General features: G+C 44.9%; 1 protein-coding gene across 1 annotated transcript in view; it reads left to right on the plus strand.

Moving 5' to 3' along the window:
* MYO5C (myosin VC) overlaps positions 1 to 16,797 on the plus strand; it is an 85,683-nt gene extending 68,886 nt beyond the window's left edge. The window contains exons 32-40 of the mRNA XM_036441710.2: positions 3,306 to 3,393; positions 6,007 to 6,105; positions 7,344 to 7,498; positions 9,314 to 9,403; positions 11,676 to 11,826; positions 12,466 to 12,748; positions 13,614 to 13,788; positions 14,765 to 14,845; positions 16,461 to 16,797. Of these exons, the coding sequence (XP_036297603.1) occupies positions 3,306 to 3,393; positions 6,007 to 6,105; positions 7,344 to 7,498; positions 9,314 to 9,403; positions 11,676 to 11,826; positions 12,466 to 12,748; positions 13,614 to 13,788; positions 14,765 to 14,845; positions 16,461 to 16,613 (1,275 nt within the window). The 3' untranslated portion in view covers positions 16,614 to 16,797. The remainder of the gene's footprint in view (positions 1 to 3,305; positions 3,394 to 6,006; positions 6,106 to 7,343; positions 7,499 to 9,313; positions 9,404 to 11,675; positions 11,827 to 12,465; positions 12,749 to 13,613; positions 13,789 to 14,764; positions 14,846 to 16,460) is intronic.

The raw sequence follows: 16,797 nt of genomic DNA on the forward strand, positions 1-16,797 counted from the left end.
GGCCCGATAAAGTGAAGGGAGGCGGGGTGCAGGCATCCTGCACACTGTCCCATGGTGGCACCATCTGGGAAGACGATGTCCAAGTGTTCTCCTGGGGATATGTCCTTCTTGCAAATTTCATAGACAAAATGTTCTTCCATGAAATGATCGTGGTAGTAGGCAACAGACTTTAAATCGTGAAAGCCTTCATCAAATTGAAGAGGCCCTTGTCAAAATGAAATTTGGCAACTCTATGTCGGTCCCCAGCAGTTCTTTTAATATTAATTGGCGTGTGAAGCCTACAAGACTGAGAAACACTAAAGTAGCAGTTGGGGTGCTTTCCTGGGCATTGGAAACTGAGGCCCTTCCTGGCCAGGCAGCCTCTACAACGTGCCCAAGGGGAGGGCTCACCAGGGCAGTGGGCACCTGGACATGCCCACAGGCCCCTCCCCCATTTTCTCACAGGAAAACTATGATAGGGTGAAATTATATTTTACAGTGTCAGAATTTGACTTTGAAGAATGATTATATCTAAAAAGAGGAACCCAGGGAGTTTGATATCTAACAGGAAATAACACATTCCAGTCAGGGGCACCCAGATGATGGCCATCTTTTCTCAGGGGACCCAACTTCTTCAGAGAATAGACTCATCAGCTCACACCAGGTAAACAGCTGTCCATGGAGGCTGTGAGGATGTCCTGCCTGCCTGTGTGTCCCTGGGTCACAGTTGGGGCCAGTGGTAATGGGGATGGGTCACGTATATGTTGCACGTCTTGTCCTGTGTGAACTGTCATTCCCTAGCTGTGAGTGTGCCTCTGGTTAGGCATCAGGCCCTGATTGTGTGGGATTTGTGTGAGTTTGTTCTTGATGCTCCTGGTCGAGTGAGGTCCCCTGCAGTGCCCTTCTCAGGAGCCCCGGGTGTGTGGCTCTGTGCCCAGGTGGGGATGGGCCAACCTGCTGCCTCCACACTGAGCCAGGGAACAGTCATAGCTTCCTGTTTTATATCTATATGGTCCTTCCAACGAACTCCCCCTAAACCAACGAGGAGCCTTGATGCTACCAAAGAGCTGATGAACATGCCATAAAGGAATATAATTCCTATAGATTTAGCAAATGAGTGTGTCTCTCATACTTGTAAAGGCCAGAAGTCCAAGTTCCAGGTGTTGGCCCAGCCACACTCCTCCAGAGTCTCTAGGGGAGAGGACTCCCTTGCCTCTCCCAGCTCCTGGCGATGCCTGACAGTGCACCCCACTCTCTGCTGTCCCTTCACATGGCCTCTCCTCTGTTTCTCTGGGTGCCCTTTATCTCTGTTATAAGGATAATCTCATTGGATTCAGGACCCACCTCAGTCCAGCATGATATCATATTGATCTGTGGTTTAATTACACCGGCAAAGACCCTATTTCCAAATGAGGTCACATTCAGGAGTTCTCAGTGGACATGAATTTTGATGTTACACTATTTAATCCCATATCTGATCATTTAAGTCAAAGAAAATCCTTATTAAAAAGTAGATACTAATAAAAACTTTTAGTGATCATCTCACTATTTATCAAAGAAATTCAAAATTAAAACTAGGTAATATTTTTGCCCTTGAAGTAATAGAGATCTTATGGTGCTGGTGAGGCTGTTGTCAGATATGGTGTCTGGGAACATACATTGGTGTAAGCTCTCTAGGGAGGCGCGTTCCTTTTGACTCAGTGATGAACCGCTAAGATTCTGTTTCTCGCAAGTAATCAGATATGTGGACAAATAATAGTGTTAGTAATCATAACAAAAAAAGGGGGAATAAAGTGGATGTCCAATAAAAGTGGGTAGATTAATTACTGTATATTACTGTATCCATTAAAATGACAATTTGGGTATGTTATCAGACACGGGAAAATATCTGCAATATAATTTGAGAAAAATATGGGATATAAAATTTCACATACAGTATGATCCCAATTTTATAAAACATATGTGCCATATTAGGGGGGAAAAAGAAAGGAATGAAATAAAACATGAGCAGTTGTTTCTTCCAGATTATGGATTGATGGGTGCCTTTTTTGGTTTTTAGATGCATAATAGGATGGGCTCAAGCTAGAAGACAGTATATACACACACCCCCACTTCCAAAGTCAAATAAAGTTCCAAAGGTGGAAGCAGGAGGAGAGGTGGCCAAAGGGGGAAACAGCACAGTTTCTCTCTGTCCAGGAGTCCCTGAAGGCACAGGGCCACAGTGAGCATGGTGGGCGTTGCTGAGCTGGAAAGGCCTAATTCCTTCCTGTGCCAAAGCCCCTGGGATTCAGGAAGAACTTGAGGACCCTTTGCCACTTTAGAGGAAATATTTATAGGAATTTCAGACTCTCCCTGTTCTTGAGCCAAAATTAGCCCAGGCAGAGCACCCCTTTTGAGGAAGGAAGATCAAAGCCAAGACTCCAACCTCTGAAGAGTTTCTCTGCCCCCAGCTTCTGACATTCAGGGAGCTTACTTTCCCACATTCAAGTTTTTTAATCCTTTACAATGGACATTATTTTATTAAGGGGAAAATAGATCAAGGTAAGTGTGGTGTATGCACACAATAGGATATTATTCAGCCACAAAAAGGAATGAGGTACTGATACAGACTACAGCATGGAGAAACCTTAAAAATATTAATGAGAGAAGCCAGACACAAGGGTAGATAGAGACAAAAGTAGGTAATGGTTGCCAGGAGCTGGGAAGGAATAGGAGACCACGGGGTGACAGCTAAAACTCACAGGCTCTTTTTGGTATGATGAAATGTTCTAAATTAGATGGTGGTGATGATTATACTCAGACTGTATACAAACCATTGCATAGTATAGTAAACTATAAACTATATGTGAATTGGGTAAATTATCTACATTAATAAAAGATAAATATGCAAATTGACCATCACTTCATGATTCCCACCAGCCAATCAGTAGTGAGTATGCAACTTAACCTGACAAAGATGGAGGCGGCCCCACCCCCCAGCCACTCCAGGCCTCTGGGCCATGCGCATGTAGGCCCGGAGCAGCCAGGCAGGCGGGGTGGGAAGCCTGCTATGATGGGGAGGGCAGGGGGCGAAGGGAGCTACAAGAGCGGTGCTCGGCTGGAGCGAAGACTGAAGGCTTCAGCTGGAGTGAAGATGAAAGGCAGCAGCCATAGCAAAGGCCTGGGTCCTGGGTGCCGGAGGAAAACCGGTGCTGGCAGCCAGGAGGAGGAAGGCCTATTGCACGAATCTTCATGCGATGGGCCTCTAGTAGCCCAATAAAGCTATTACCAAAAAATCAATTTAGATGCTTCTAAGTCAGTAATCTTGTTTGTTTTCATCTCTGCAGGATCTGGAAGAAGAGTTAGATATGAAGGACAGAGTGATTAAAAAGCTACAAAATCAAGTCAAGAGTCTAACTAAGACAATTGGAAAAGGTGGGAGAAATAACGTTTTCTTATTTCTTGAACGTTCAGCTAAGGTCAACATGTGTTGATGAAATGTTTAGTTTTTAATGTGGCCTAAAGTTTTTGAAACCCAAAGGAATGATTCTCAGCTGGCGGAGTTTGGGGCTCAGTGATGGGGAATGGAAAGAAAGATCCTTTGAGGCAGGCAGATCACTCCCCATTCCTCTGTCCTTCCCAACCCTCATTGTGTCCTCGTTGTTGGAATGGATGAACTGACATCTCTGCATAAGGACTTCCACAGCCTACCTCCCACTTCTCACCTCTTTGCCAGAGCCTCCGTCCCTTTTGCCTCTAAGATTACTTCCTTTGCCTTTCTCCTATCACTTAAAGAAGAATGCATCAGCTTCCCTTCCTATATTAGTTTTCTATTGTCATAGCAAATTACCTTAAACTTAGCAATTTAAAACAGCGAACACTGTGTGTTGCTACACACAGAATCTAGAAGCAGCTTAGCTCAGTGCTTCTGGCTCTGAGTTGCATTCAAGTTGACAACAGGGACAAAGTCATCTGAGGGTTCAACTTGGGCTAAAGGCTCTGATTCAAGTTGATTCACATGACAGTTGATGAGAGGCCAGTATCTCCTAAACACTGCATACGTGGCATTAGCTTCCAGGGTTCCTGCAAGGAGCATGCCCACATATAAGTCTTCACACTCAAGAATATCTAAAGTTATGGGGGAAATGAGGACCTATGTAATATTCTCAACAATAAAGATTTAAAAAAAGAAGAAGAAGACTCAAAGTATGATGGCTTTATCAGATACATCTGCTTCAATTATTGTTCTTCCTGGTCCAGATGCAATTTGCCAATCAGAGGTTATTCTTTTTTATTCTTATTAAATGCTTTTTAAAAATCCTCACCTAAGGATATGTTTTTATTGATTTTAGAGGGAGAGAGAAAGGGAGGGAGGGAGAGAGAGAGAGAGACATTGATATAAGAGAGAAACAGGATGAGCCACCCAGCTGGAGCCAGAGGTCATGCTTACCATAAACTGTGTTGCTTAGTAAAGCAGTTGAAACTCTACCTTTATCAGTCTCCAAGGGAACAGAGCTAGTAAGTTAAAAGAGAAATTCTCACGCAGTAGGAAGAGAGTTCTGTAACTCTTTATCTACACCACCTTCTTTTTCACCCACCAAAGGCAAGGATTCACCCTTTTCTTGGCCCAACTGGAGTGCTGCCTTCTTCAAGAAGTATTTTCAACAGCTTCAGTTCACCTCTGTGTGAATCCTTTGGCCCTTGTATTAATTTCCTGTGGCTGCTGTAACATCACCACAAAACCAGTGACTTAAGAGAGTACAGATTTATTCTCGTAGAGTCCTGGAAGTCAGAAGTACAGAATGGCATTCACTGTGCTAAAAATCACGTGTCAGCCAGGCAGCATTTCTTCTGGAGCCTTCAAGGGAGAATCCATTCCCTGGTCCCTGCCAGCTTTTAGAGGCCACCGCATTCCTTGGCTTATGTGCCCCTATCCCCATCTTCAAATTCAGAAGCATGGCATTTTTTAAAAAAATTTTCTGACTCTAATCTCTGCTTCTGTCATCAGACCTCATTCTCTCAGAATGTACACGAATCTTTGAGGATCAGAAGGCAGACTGTGACCCACCCAAAATGTCCCTCTCCCCATCCTGGGGACCTGTAAATATGTTACCTTACATGGCAGAAGAGATTTGCAGGTGTGATTAAGTTAAGGGTCTTGAGATGGGGAGATTATCCTGGATTATCCACATGGACCTAATATAATAAGAGCCAGGAGTGTCAGAGCGAGAGAAGATGATGTGAAAACAGAAGTAGATGGAGAGGAGATATGATGATGGAAGCAGAGATCAGAGTGATGTGGCCACAAGCCAAGGAATTCACATAGCTTCTGGAGGCTAGAAAAGGCAAGTAATGGGTTCTCCCCTATAGCTCCTAGAAGGAGCACAGCTCTGTTGACTGATTGATTTTAGCCCTTTGAGATCCATTTTAATCTTCTGATCTCTAGAATTATAAGTTTAAAATTTCATGTTGCTTTAAGTCACTATTATGTTAATTTCTTACAGCACATGGGACACTAATACAGTCCCCTCGGGGCCATGCACTTTGGTACTTGGCACACAAAATGTTTCCTGAGTCTTGCTTCCTTAACTGTAGCATCAGATCTTAAAGACCGGGGCTACCTCTTTTTTTTTTTTGGTTTGCCCATCTTTTTCCATTTTATTTATTTATTTTTTAATATTTTATTTTATTTTATTATTATTTTTTAAAATATATTTTATTGATTTTTTTTTTTTGCCCCCCTCCCTCCGGGGCTACCTCTTGAATTGCTTCTGTATCCCAATGTGCTGGATGCATGCCAGGCAGTCTTAAGGATTTCTTCAAGGATAACGCAATCTTTTCAGCAGAAGCTAGACTCACTGGCATACTCACAGATAAGAATCACTATCAGAAGAAATTCTTCAGCATTCAAAAGAGTTTTCATTGATCTGAAATAGCCAGAAGTTCAGGTGCCAACCAGTCAGAATAGGGCAGGAGATGAAGAGTCCTGTTACAATGCCGGTGGAAGTTGTTTTTAGTGTTTAACTAATTGTTTACCTCGGTCTGCAGCCAATGACGTGCACTTGTCCTCGGGACCCATGGAGTACCTGGGAATGCTGGAGTACAAGAGGGAAGATGAAGCCAAGCTCATTCAGAACCTCATTCTCGGTAGTAAAACCTGGAACTCTGAATTTTTGCTTTGTTTTGTGAACTTGAATATCAGCCATTGCCACAGTCCTGTGTGCTGGCAGTCCCTTCTCTTCTTTCACTGCTTCCTGCCCTAGCCCAGAGTTTCTCAGCGTCAGCCATGTTGAGTGGATACTAGTAACTCTGCTGTGCATTGTAGGATATTGAGAGGCATCCTTCTACCTACAGGTAGAAGCCAGTAGCAACTTTTAGTCATGACAATGGAAAGATATCTCCAGACACTGCCAGATACCCCGTGGGGATGCATTGCCCTCGGCTGAGAAGCACTGCCCTAACCTCCTCCCAACCCTAATCACAGGGCCCGGAGAAAAGACCCACTTCCACAGCTTCTGGTCTCAGAACAGAGTCCCTGGTAGGAGTGAGCGTGGCTCCTGTGCCCTATCTGACTTCTGCTGAGAAGTGTATTTGTAGGCAGTATAACTGGGGCTTCCCAGCAACACCCCAGTAGCAGGAATGTCCATGTGCATCATGCTCAAGGGTTGGTGGTCAGAGAACTAATGGGACTAGACTGTCCTCACCATGACAACCACATGCCTCTTTATCAACTGGTCCCAGGATCTCAGAGCAGAAAGCCACTTTCTTCCTCCTCAGCTAAGGGAGGAAGGAGCACCCCTACCCTTCCTTTCCACCCTCACTGGGGCTCAGCTTTGGAGCCTCCTCTTTGTCCCCGCCCCCCCACCCCCCCCATTTGTATGCAGCCATGGGGAGGTCTTTGTTTGCTTATCTTAATTTGTTCTATAAAGCTTCTCTCTCCCCTTCATCCCAGCTGTCTCCCCACCGTTCTCTCCTCTCCAAGCCAGTAAGGCCTCCTCTGTGGGACTGTTCCTGTTTTCCAGATTCAAGGCAGGTGCATGTGAGCGCTGAGATCGTATTGCATCCTCGTCACAGAGGCGGGGGCGGGGGGGTGCTCGGAACTGCAGTTCCTCTCTTTTGCTGGAGATCTGAAATCCAGGGTCTCCACACCAGGGAGAGGGTACTTTGCAAATGAGAAGGGAGAGGAGCAGGTAGCATCTGAACACTTTTGCCAAAAGGAGAGCCAAACTACATTCCTCACACAGAAAAGACATCCCTGAGCATTCAGGCGGTGCATCGAGTGCATGGAGCACAGAAAAGCAAACAACCCCCGCCCCATAATCAGAGGTTCCTTAGCGGGAGGGCTAACCGCCCACCGTCATCCTCACTGACTCTCTCTGCTTCAGACCTGAAGCCCCGAGGCGTGGTGGTAAACATGATCCCTGGGCTGCCGGCTCACATCCTGTTCATGTGTGTGCGCTACGCAGACTCCCTCAATGACGCCGGCATGCTCAAGTCCCTCATGAACAGCATCATCAATGGCATCAAGCAAGTGGTTAAGGTAGGAACTACCTCTGACATTGGCCCTTGGAATTATAGGTCCTTCAGCAACATCTGTGGGGATGACCAGCTGCCCATCCCTCACCTCCTGGCTTTGGTGCACCAGCCTGAGGCCCAATCGGTGAAAGAAGCCAAGTTGTTAGGAAAAGACAAGTTAGGTCAGGGGTCCCCAAGGGTAGGGATCTGCCAATTGACCCCGAAGCCTTACCTGTGGGATTACAGCCTCGTAGCCACCACCCCACTATTTCCGTCCCCTCAGGGTGTCAGAGTCCCGGCTGCAATGTAAGAAGTGTGAAAGGTGAGGAAAAATTACTCATCTATAACTGTCCCTTCTAAAACTGCATTGTGCACCCTTAGTCCCAACTCAGAAACAAAGACAAATTGCATGATAATAGGCAGAGTAAATTATAGTTCCAATATTTTCATTCCCCTTCCACATGGGGAGCAATGTTTGATGTATTTGAATTTTTAGTTGCAAAAGGTCCTGTCTCACTTTTAGTAAAATACATGTTCTAGTGAAATCATGAGTAATTAAATCCTATTTTAAATATCCTAGGAAAAGAGAAGAATAAAAGCAGTGGATGCATGAGAGATTGGAATAATTCTTCCCTCCCCTCCCAAATATTTTGCACCAAGAATTCTTCAGGAGTTAAGAGGAGAAAATTAGCATTTGTTTGGTCCTGGGTCCTTCATTGTCTTTGTCTTCACAGCACCCACCAGAGTGTCCTAGGAAGGGCCTCCTGTATGTGGATATTTTCCCTGTCCATATTTTCATAGATGGGGTTTTCTTAGGATACATTTGCATTGTATCCCAGGATGCAGGCATACAGTATTTGCCCCATCTTGCTGCTCTGGAATGTTGAAATATTTAGAAAATGAAAGATGAATGACATGAGGAGTATAAGTACTTTCCCACCAGCATCTTCTGTCTCAGCTTCCCAGCGCTCCCTGTCCTCTGCCTTTGCTGGTGCCAGTGCCTGCCCCTTCCGCTCCGGTGCACAGCTCATCGGAGCAACCCTCACTTGGCCCCCCACCTCAGCCACGATGCCTTTGCCTCTATCCCTTTGTCCCCCCGACTGCCAAGAGCGTTTAAACAAGTGCTCTCCGCCAATTCTCTTTTTCATCCCTTGCCACCTGGCTTCTACCTCTATCGCTCCACAAAAAGACCACCGGTAAATTCTCTTGCTGAATCCAGTGGTATTGCTGTAATTCCTATTCTCCTTAAATGGAAGAAGCAGTAGCAACATCTCTTTGAACACCTTGTACCTTGTCTTGCAAATCCCAGGACTTCTCCAGTGTTCCTTTCACCTCTCTGATCATCATACCTCTGCCTCCTCCATTTTTCCTCTTCATCCTGTCCCATAAGTGGGGGTGTTCTCCCCAACAGTCCTGGATCCTGAGCTCTTGTCTGTCCCCCGCTTTCAAGGTGATCATCCTCCCGCTTCTCTTGGGAGGTTTTTTCAGCTGCCCTGGTTTCCCATGGTCCCTCCATCCTCTGAACACAGTCTACACCCACTGCACGGGCAGTCAGCCACCTAATTACTGTGTCCCATATGTTATGTCCGACCTCCCAGCAGAGTGTGAACTTTGGAAGGCAAGGCCTGAGATTGACATTTCTCCCAGCATTCCTGCAGGGTCTGATTTAAGCTTCAATAACATAAGGGCACAAATTTAATAAAGGCTTTAGTGAATAAAAGAGGACCCCATTTTGAGCAAAGACACTAACCAACAGGTAAGGTAACTCTGATCTTGCTCAGAGGCAGCAGTACTCACCAACTCGACCTTTAACTTTGCTTTGTTTGTTTGTTTTTTTAAGGAGCATTTAGAAGACTTTGAGATGCTGTCCTTTTGGCTTTCCAATACTTGTCATTTCCTCAACTGCCTGAAGCAGTACAGTGGAGAAGAGGTAGGGAAGCTTGCCTGCTCTGTGTTCTGTGCTGACTGCCAGTCTATAACCTCCTCATGAGCCAGAGCTCACTATGGGGGTAGGAATTGGGACACCCAGCGCCAGGGACAGCCTCAGCCTCACTGGCTTTCTGGCCTCCTCCTCACCCAAGAGGTCAACCTCCTGTCACCAGGTAGACAGACGTGACAAGCAGAAGACTTCTAAAAAGAGGCTTAGACTTTGGGCATAGCGTCCTCGAGTTTTAAATGAATGAGGTAGACTAGATGATTTTTAGTTTCTTTCTGATTGTGAAATTCTGAAGTTTTTAGTATTATGACTCTAAACTACAGCCTTTAGTTCAACATGTCTGTTTCTTCAGAGCTGTTTGCTATAAAATTCTGGTTGTTCCTTCAAAGTCTGTAAATCCTTGGCCATTTTGAAGGGACTGACATCATAAAGGAGTTTTCCACCTTCAAGTATTTACAGAGCAGAATTTCAATGATTAAACAATAACAAAATGGCTTTTAGGGTTTTTACTGCTCTCCAAAATAGTTGCACCATTTTATAAACTGTCTCACTCAGTAGGGTATGAAGTTTCCAGTGTCTCAGACCTTCACCAACACTTGGTACTGACAGACATTATTTACCAAGCTCATGGGCATAACACAATACCTTGTTGACTTAAATTGAAATTACTTGATGCCAGTGATATCAAGCATCATTTCATATGCTTAAAGGTCTTTTAGGTTTCCGATTAGACTACCTATTTACATCTATACTTTATTTTTTTAGAGGAGATTTTTTTCTTATTTATTTATAGAAATCTTATATATTATGGATAGATTGGGTATATCTTCTAATCTTATTTATGGAGTTCTTTCTCATACACAGTTTTTAAATTTTTATGTACTTAAATCTATCCTTATATTATATGTTTCAAGAAATTCTTCTCTACCCTGAGATCATGAAGATCTTCTCTTACTTTCTTCTAAACTCTTACAATTTAAATTTAGAATTTACAATTATGCTTTTACCTATCCCAAATGGGTGTGATTAGCTATTCTACTTTGATGTGTGAGGTCATAATCTTCTATTTTCTTCCACATAGATAGCCAATTATCCCAATGAAGAGAAAGTAAAACAAAATATAAAAGTGTACCTACTGGAACTATAGAACAAAAGGAGAAATAAGTAAAGAAGATCCAAGCTCTGACTAAAAGCAATGCCAAAGTGTGTGGGGAGGGGAGGTAGAAAGAAGAGGGGAGACACAGGTCATCCATTTAAGAAAAACTTGCATCTACGTGGCGTTAATGGAAAAGGATATTATAGTATACAACAGCATTTACTTTTTGATCCTATTTCTTCCCCCTTTAGCCATGTTCTTTCCCCTGTCTGTTTTTCAATTACTGTATTTTTATTTCTAAAACTTTAATGGTTCTTTTTCACCTCTGCCTTTTATCATAGTGTCCTATTCTTATCTTAATGTTTTCCTTTTATCTCTTGGGGTATGTTAAACATGTTGTATCCATCTGCTTGGGATGCTGTATACAAAATGCCATAGATCAGATGACTTACACAACAGAAAGGCCTTTTCTCACAGTTCAGGAGACTTACATCCAGATCAAGGTGCCAGCAGGGTTGGTATCTGGTGAGACCTCCCTCTCTCTGGCTTACACACAGCCGCCTTCTTGCTGTGTCCTCACACGGCCTTTCCTCTGCAGGGGGGCGGAAACAGACTGAGCTCTTCAGTGTCTCTTATTATAACACTGATCCTGACAGATGAGGGCCCTCCCCTTATGACCTCGTTTGCCCTTAATTACTTTCTTAGAGGCCCCATCTCTAAATATAACCACACAGGAGGTACAGGCTTCATCATAGGAATTGGGGTCAGGGGGAGACATGAACAGTTAGTTCATAACACATTTTATAATATTTCAGAGTAGTCTATAATCTATAATTATAAAGTTATGAATCTCATTTAGCTACTGTCCTCTTATAGCAGTTTGTATCCTTGGGTGCTTTGCAGTTTTTTCCTGTGAGCTCCATGGGAGTGGTTTTCTACTGTGTTTACAGGCCTGGGGACACGTGTTTGTAGGGGGAGTGACATGTAGTTCATTATAGAATGTAAGTGCTACTCCAAACATCAAGAACCTTTTTGATACAAATCAGACATTAAATTGTGAAGTGTGGGAATATAGTAGAAGCAGATTATAACATCATCAATAGAGATAGTATTTTCATCTCCTATGTGTTTATATTATTTTAATATTTATATGCCCCAAATTACTTCCAGGAATTCATGAAGCATAACAGTCCACATCAGAACAAGAACTGCTTGAACAATTTTGACCTGTCAGAATACAGACAGATTCTTAGTGATGTGGCTATACGAATATATCATCAGTTCATTATTGTAATGGAAAATAACATTCAACCAATAATAGGTAAGAAAACACTTGATAACCAAAAATATTTATAGTAACATTGAGGCCTTAAAAAATAAAAAAAATAAAACAGACACAATGTGTGGTTATAAAGAATATAATTTCTAAAATCAAGAAAACTTCGTTGTCCATATTTTATACCCAGCCATGTGTGCCTTTTAGTTCATTGTTTGCTTGAAGCAGTTCTATATGCAAAAGCACATGGTTCATAGTTTTTTCCTATAAGAGCAATTCATCCTGAGAGGAAAACCTTGGAAGTAGTGCAGCTACTTACATGGCTAATCCTGGGTCTTAGACACGTATTTCTGAATCCTGAAGTCCGTCTCAAATTCCTCTATCCTTTCTTCAGTTTTCTAAAATGAAACTGGTTTCTAAAATGAATGGTCCCAGACCATGAGCCATCATGCAAACCTGCTCCCATTCCTGCGATTTTGAAAGAAGAGGTCTCCAAGCCTAGCCAGGGGCTGCTGACTGTTGTAAACAGCACCTGTCCCATCCACCCTGTGGCCTGTGCTCCCCAGGCCTTGAATCTATTGCTTTGTCACAACTACGCCCACCACTAAGTCCTGTAGAAAAGGTCGCACGTCCTGAAACAGATGCACAGAGCGGTGAGGAAGTCCTCTGGGTGTCCCCCTGCAGTGCCGGGCATGCTGGAGTACGAGAGTCTGCAGGGCATTTCTGGCCTGAAGCCCACGGGCTTCCGCAAGCGGTCGTCCAGCATCGACGACACGGACGCCTACACGATGACCTCCGTCCTGCAGCAGCTGAGCTACTTCTACAGCACCATGTGCCAGAACGGCCTGGACCCCGAGCTCGTGCGGCAGGCTGTGAAGCAGCTCTTCTTCCTCATCGGGGCCGTCACGCTCAACAGCCTCTTCCTGCGCAAGGACATGTGCTCCTGCCGGAAAGGGATGCAGATCAGGTAAAACCCAGGCACCCCCACTTCCTCCGGGGAGTTTGGCGGGGAGCAGTGCTCATCAAGTCTGGCACGCACTCCGTTCCTCTCCCCCCAGAGCTGCAATGCCAGGGGTAGGGGGCGCGGGGCAACATGACTCTTAGAAGCTTAGAGTGTCTGCCATCCACTGCCCAGACCGCCTCCCATCACTCCACACTGCTCATTTGAGCTGTGGCAGAGTGGCTTTAACAGGGAATTAGTAACCCTGTATTTTAAAAGCCTGCCTTCTGTGGTTATCATAAACCCTCCCAGGGTTTACTGACCACCGCCTCTGTGAGCAGCACTGCCTGGTGCAGGACAGAGAAAGCAAGGACAGGGCCCTGTGCCAGACGTAGGCATCATAGATGTTTAGCAAGTGTTTATTGAGTGGATGAATGGATGAATGAATGAGCAGAGGACTATAACAGTTTATAGCTGTTATAGTCCCTCACCCTAGACCACATGTGTCAAACACAAGGCCCGCGGGCCAAATCCGTCCCGCCAGGCCTTGCAATGTGGCCCGCACCGCGCTGTCATCACTGCACTCCGCTGCGTTTCCATCACAATGACAGTTTATGACTGTTCAGTAAACCATTCGGCCCGCGATTTAGGCTGGATTTTAGATTTTGGCCCCTTCTCTGATTGAGTTAGACACCCCTACCCTAGACTGTCATGATCCTTAGAACTAGGAGCCATGGTCCCACACCCTCATATTATAAATGAAGAAACTGCTAGACTGTGGTCCTGGGCTCCTCAGTGCACTCTCAGGACAAACGAGGGGACTCGGCACCCTCCCCTAACATGTCCTATATGGATTGCCCACCGTTCTCTGCTCCTTTGGCTTTTACTCCAGGTGCAACATCAGCTACTTAGAAGAATGGCTTAAAGATAAGAATTTGCAGAACAGCTTGGCCAAGGAAACTTTAGAACCTCTCTCTCAGGCAGCCTGGTTGCTTCAGGTGAAGAAGATCACAGATAGTGATGCCAAGGAGATCTTCGAACGCTGTACCTCACTGTCTGCTGTGCAGGTAACCAGGCTTGCTGAGTGTCTCCCTGATCTTCACTGACAGACCCTCTCATTGGTGTCAGCTTTCCTGGCCTAGCCAGCCATGGAGTGCACCTGAGTCTCTGTGTGTTTTTTGGTATCGTAGCCCACCCTCTTATCTCATAAATATTTATTAAATACTAAGTCCAGGCCTTAAGAACACAAAAGTGCATATGACATATTGCCTACGCACTAAACTTACAGATGTGGATGGGGGCGGGAGGCTGGAAGAAGAGAGTTGTCTGTCATCTAATTGTGTGATTTGTCTTTGCTCCTTCCACGCACTTCTCACCTTATTTCCTTTCCTTGGAAAGAAATAACACATGGTTCCTAGAGCCAAATCCTATATAATAAATGGCTAATATGCAAATTGACCTAATGGTGGAACTACCTGGAACGACCGAGAGCTATGACTGCACTGACCACCAGGGAGCAGATGCTCAATGCAGGAGCTACCCCCTAGTGGTCAGTGCACTCCCACAGGGGAATCTCCGCTCAGACACAAGCTGGGCTGACAGCTGTGAGCACAGTGGTGGTGGCAAGAGCCTCTCCTGCCTCCACATCAGCACTAAGTATGTCCGACTGCAGCTCAGGCCCACTTCCCCAGGGGGAAAAGGCCTAAGCCATCAGTTGGACATCTCCTGAGGGCTCTCGGGCTGCCAGAGGGATGTCTGACTGCCAGTTTAGGCCTGATCTCCTGGCAAGTGGGCCTAACCCAGCAGATAACCCCCGAGGGGTCCCAGATTGAGAGAGGGCACAGGCCAGGCTGAGAGACCCCGTCCCCCCCGCCCCCCCCCCCACACACACACACGTGCATGAATTTTTGTGCACTGGGCCTCTAGGTATAGTATAAAAGAGGTACCTGTGGTTCCTAGCTGTCCCAGAACCACCAGAACCATTATATCACAGGCAGAGCTGTCTTTTTTCACAATCTAACATGTCTTCTGTATGGTTTGCAGATCATAAAGATCCTTAATTCATACACGCCTATAGATGACTTCGAGAAAAGAGTGACTCCATCCTTCGTTCGCAAAGTACAGGTGAGATCCTTAAGAATGTGCCTTTTAATTTTTAATAGAAGACAGTTATATTTAACTAGAGGCCCAGTGCACATATTCATGCACCAGTGGGGTCCGTTGGCCTGACCAGTGGGATTGAACCAAACCCAGCTCTCCAACATCCCCTGTGGGGTCCCAGATTATGAGAGGGTACAGGCTAGGACAAGGGACCCCACCGGTGCACAATCGGGACCAGGGGGTTGGCCAGCGGGGGAGGGATTGCAGGAGGGCTCCAGGGCATGTCCAGCCCAACTTGCTCAGTCCTGATCAGACAGACCCCAGCAGCAAGCTAACCTACCAGTCAGAGAATCTGCCCCTTGGTGGTCAGTGCACATCATAGCAACTGGTCAGCTGTTTGCCTCCTGGTGGTCAGTGCACATCATAGTGAGTAGTTGAGCGACCTTAGCATATCATTAGATGACCAGATGACCGGACACTTAGCATATTAGATTTTTATTGTATAGGATTAATATTACAGAAATCCAGGATTAAATCACATTCACCAAATAAGCACACAAAGCATCAGGAATTTTCCCTGTCAGGTTCCCAGTTTTCAGAACCCATATTACCTGGGGGAAGGGAACAAAAACCCAGAGGTGACTGGGGTTCTTAGTTCCTTCAGCAGGTTCTGTTTCTTACCAGCCTTTGAGTGCCACACAGGTGAGCAGAGGCCGAATGGAAGCAGAGACCTATGTACCCGCCTTCCTTGTTTTAATCCCAAAAGTTTCTTCCCCAATGAACTAGGGCAGCAGTTTGGTTCCAGGATCTCTGGGGATCCTCACGACCCTTCTGGGAGGTCTGCAAAGTCTCCCCTTTTCCAGTCCATGTCTGTACAAGGCCAACTTTTTTTCTCATACTTCAGCCAAAAAAATGAAGCACAATAGGTTGAATGCAGAAGGAGATCTGAGATTCATTCCACCTATCATATTAAGTCAGACATTTAAAAGATCTACAAAAACATAAAATAATACCACTGTCCACTAATCTTTTCTGTTTTAAAAATATAGTTCTTTTTCAATTAAAAATATATGAACATGTGTTGGGTTTGCTCTTATAATTTTATTTATTTATTTATTTTGCTCTTGTTATTTTAGTGAATGAACACATTTTAAGTTATTGCTTTAATTATTGATATGGTAAATATCAGTAGTTAGACCCATATACATGAAGGCTCTTGGAATCCTCAATAGTTGTTAAGGGTATAAAAGAGGTCCTGAGACCAAGGGTTTGCAAACCCTTGAATAGAAAGAAATCACTGAGTGCAATAAAAATTTAATACTTGAGATCTATTCATGTCTTGGCTTGGAATTCTGTCATGAGAATAGCGAAGAAGAGAGAACAGATTGATTTAGTGGGAAGTTATCTTCTGGAGTGAAACAGACAAGGAAGCATTCAGGAGAGCTGGTCTGGAAGTCCCGCCAGGCCTTTTCGCCTGGAACCGTGCTGTGGAAGGCTGTGTGTGTGTCCTCTCTGGCCTTTTGAAAGGAGGGTCTCCCTAGAGAGGGAGTTGTTGTGTTTTCCTTACTCCTGGCTCTCAGATAGCAATGGGCAGAATGCACGTGTTTCCTTACTCACTTCCCCCTGGTTCTCATTTCAGGCTCTCCTCAATAGCCGAGAGGACTCCGCTCAGCTGATGCTGGATGCCAGCTATCTCTTCCAAGTCGTCTTTCCTTTTACGCCCTCTCCCCACGCTCTGGAAATGATCGAGATCCCCAGCAGTTTCAAGCTAGGCTTTCTCAATAGATTGTAGCAAGGGAAGAGAATAAATGCACTTTTCCCTGCAAAGCTACACAAAGATCAAACATGAGGGATGTGGCATATTAATTGGAACTGGAAATGCTCTGGAATGTGATTTAAGGAAGAAAATGAGAACTCTCCCAAATGGGCCACATCTCCTCTCGCTCACAGTGGCGATGTTGCCGCTGTCATTTAAC

This window comes from Pipistrellus kuhlii, unplaced genomic scaffold (genome assembly GCF_014108245.1).
Source record: "Pipistrellus kuhlii isolate mPipKuh1 unplaced genomic scaffold, mPipKuh1.p scaffold_m20_p_1, whole genome shotgun sequence".
Classification (NCBI taxonomy): Eukaryota; Metazoa; Chordata; class Mammalia; order Chiroptera; family Vespertilionidae; genus Pipistrellus; species Pipistrellus kuhlii.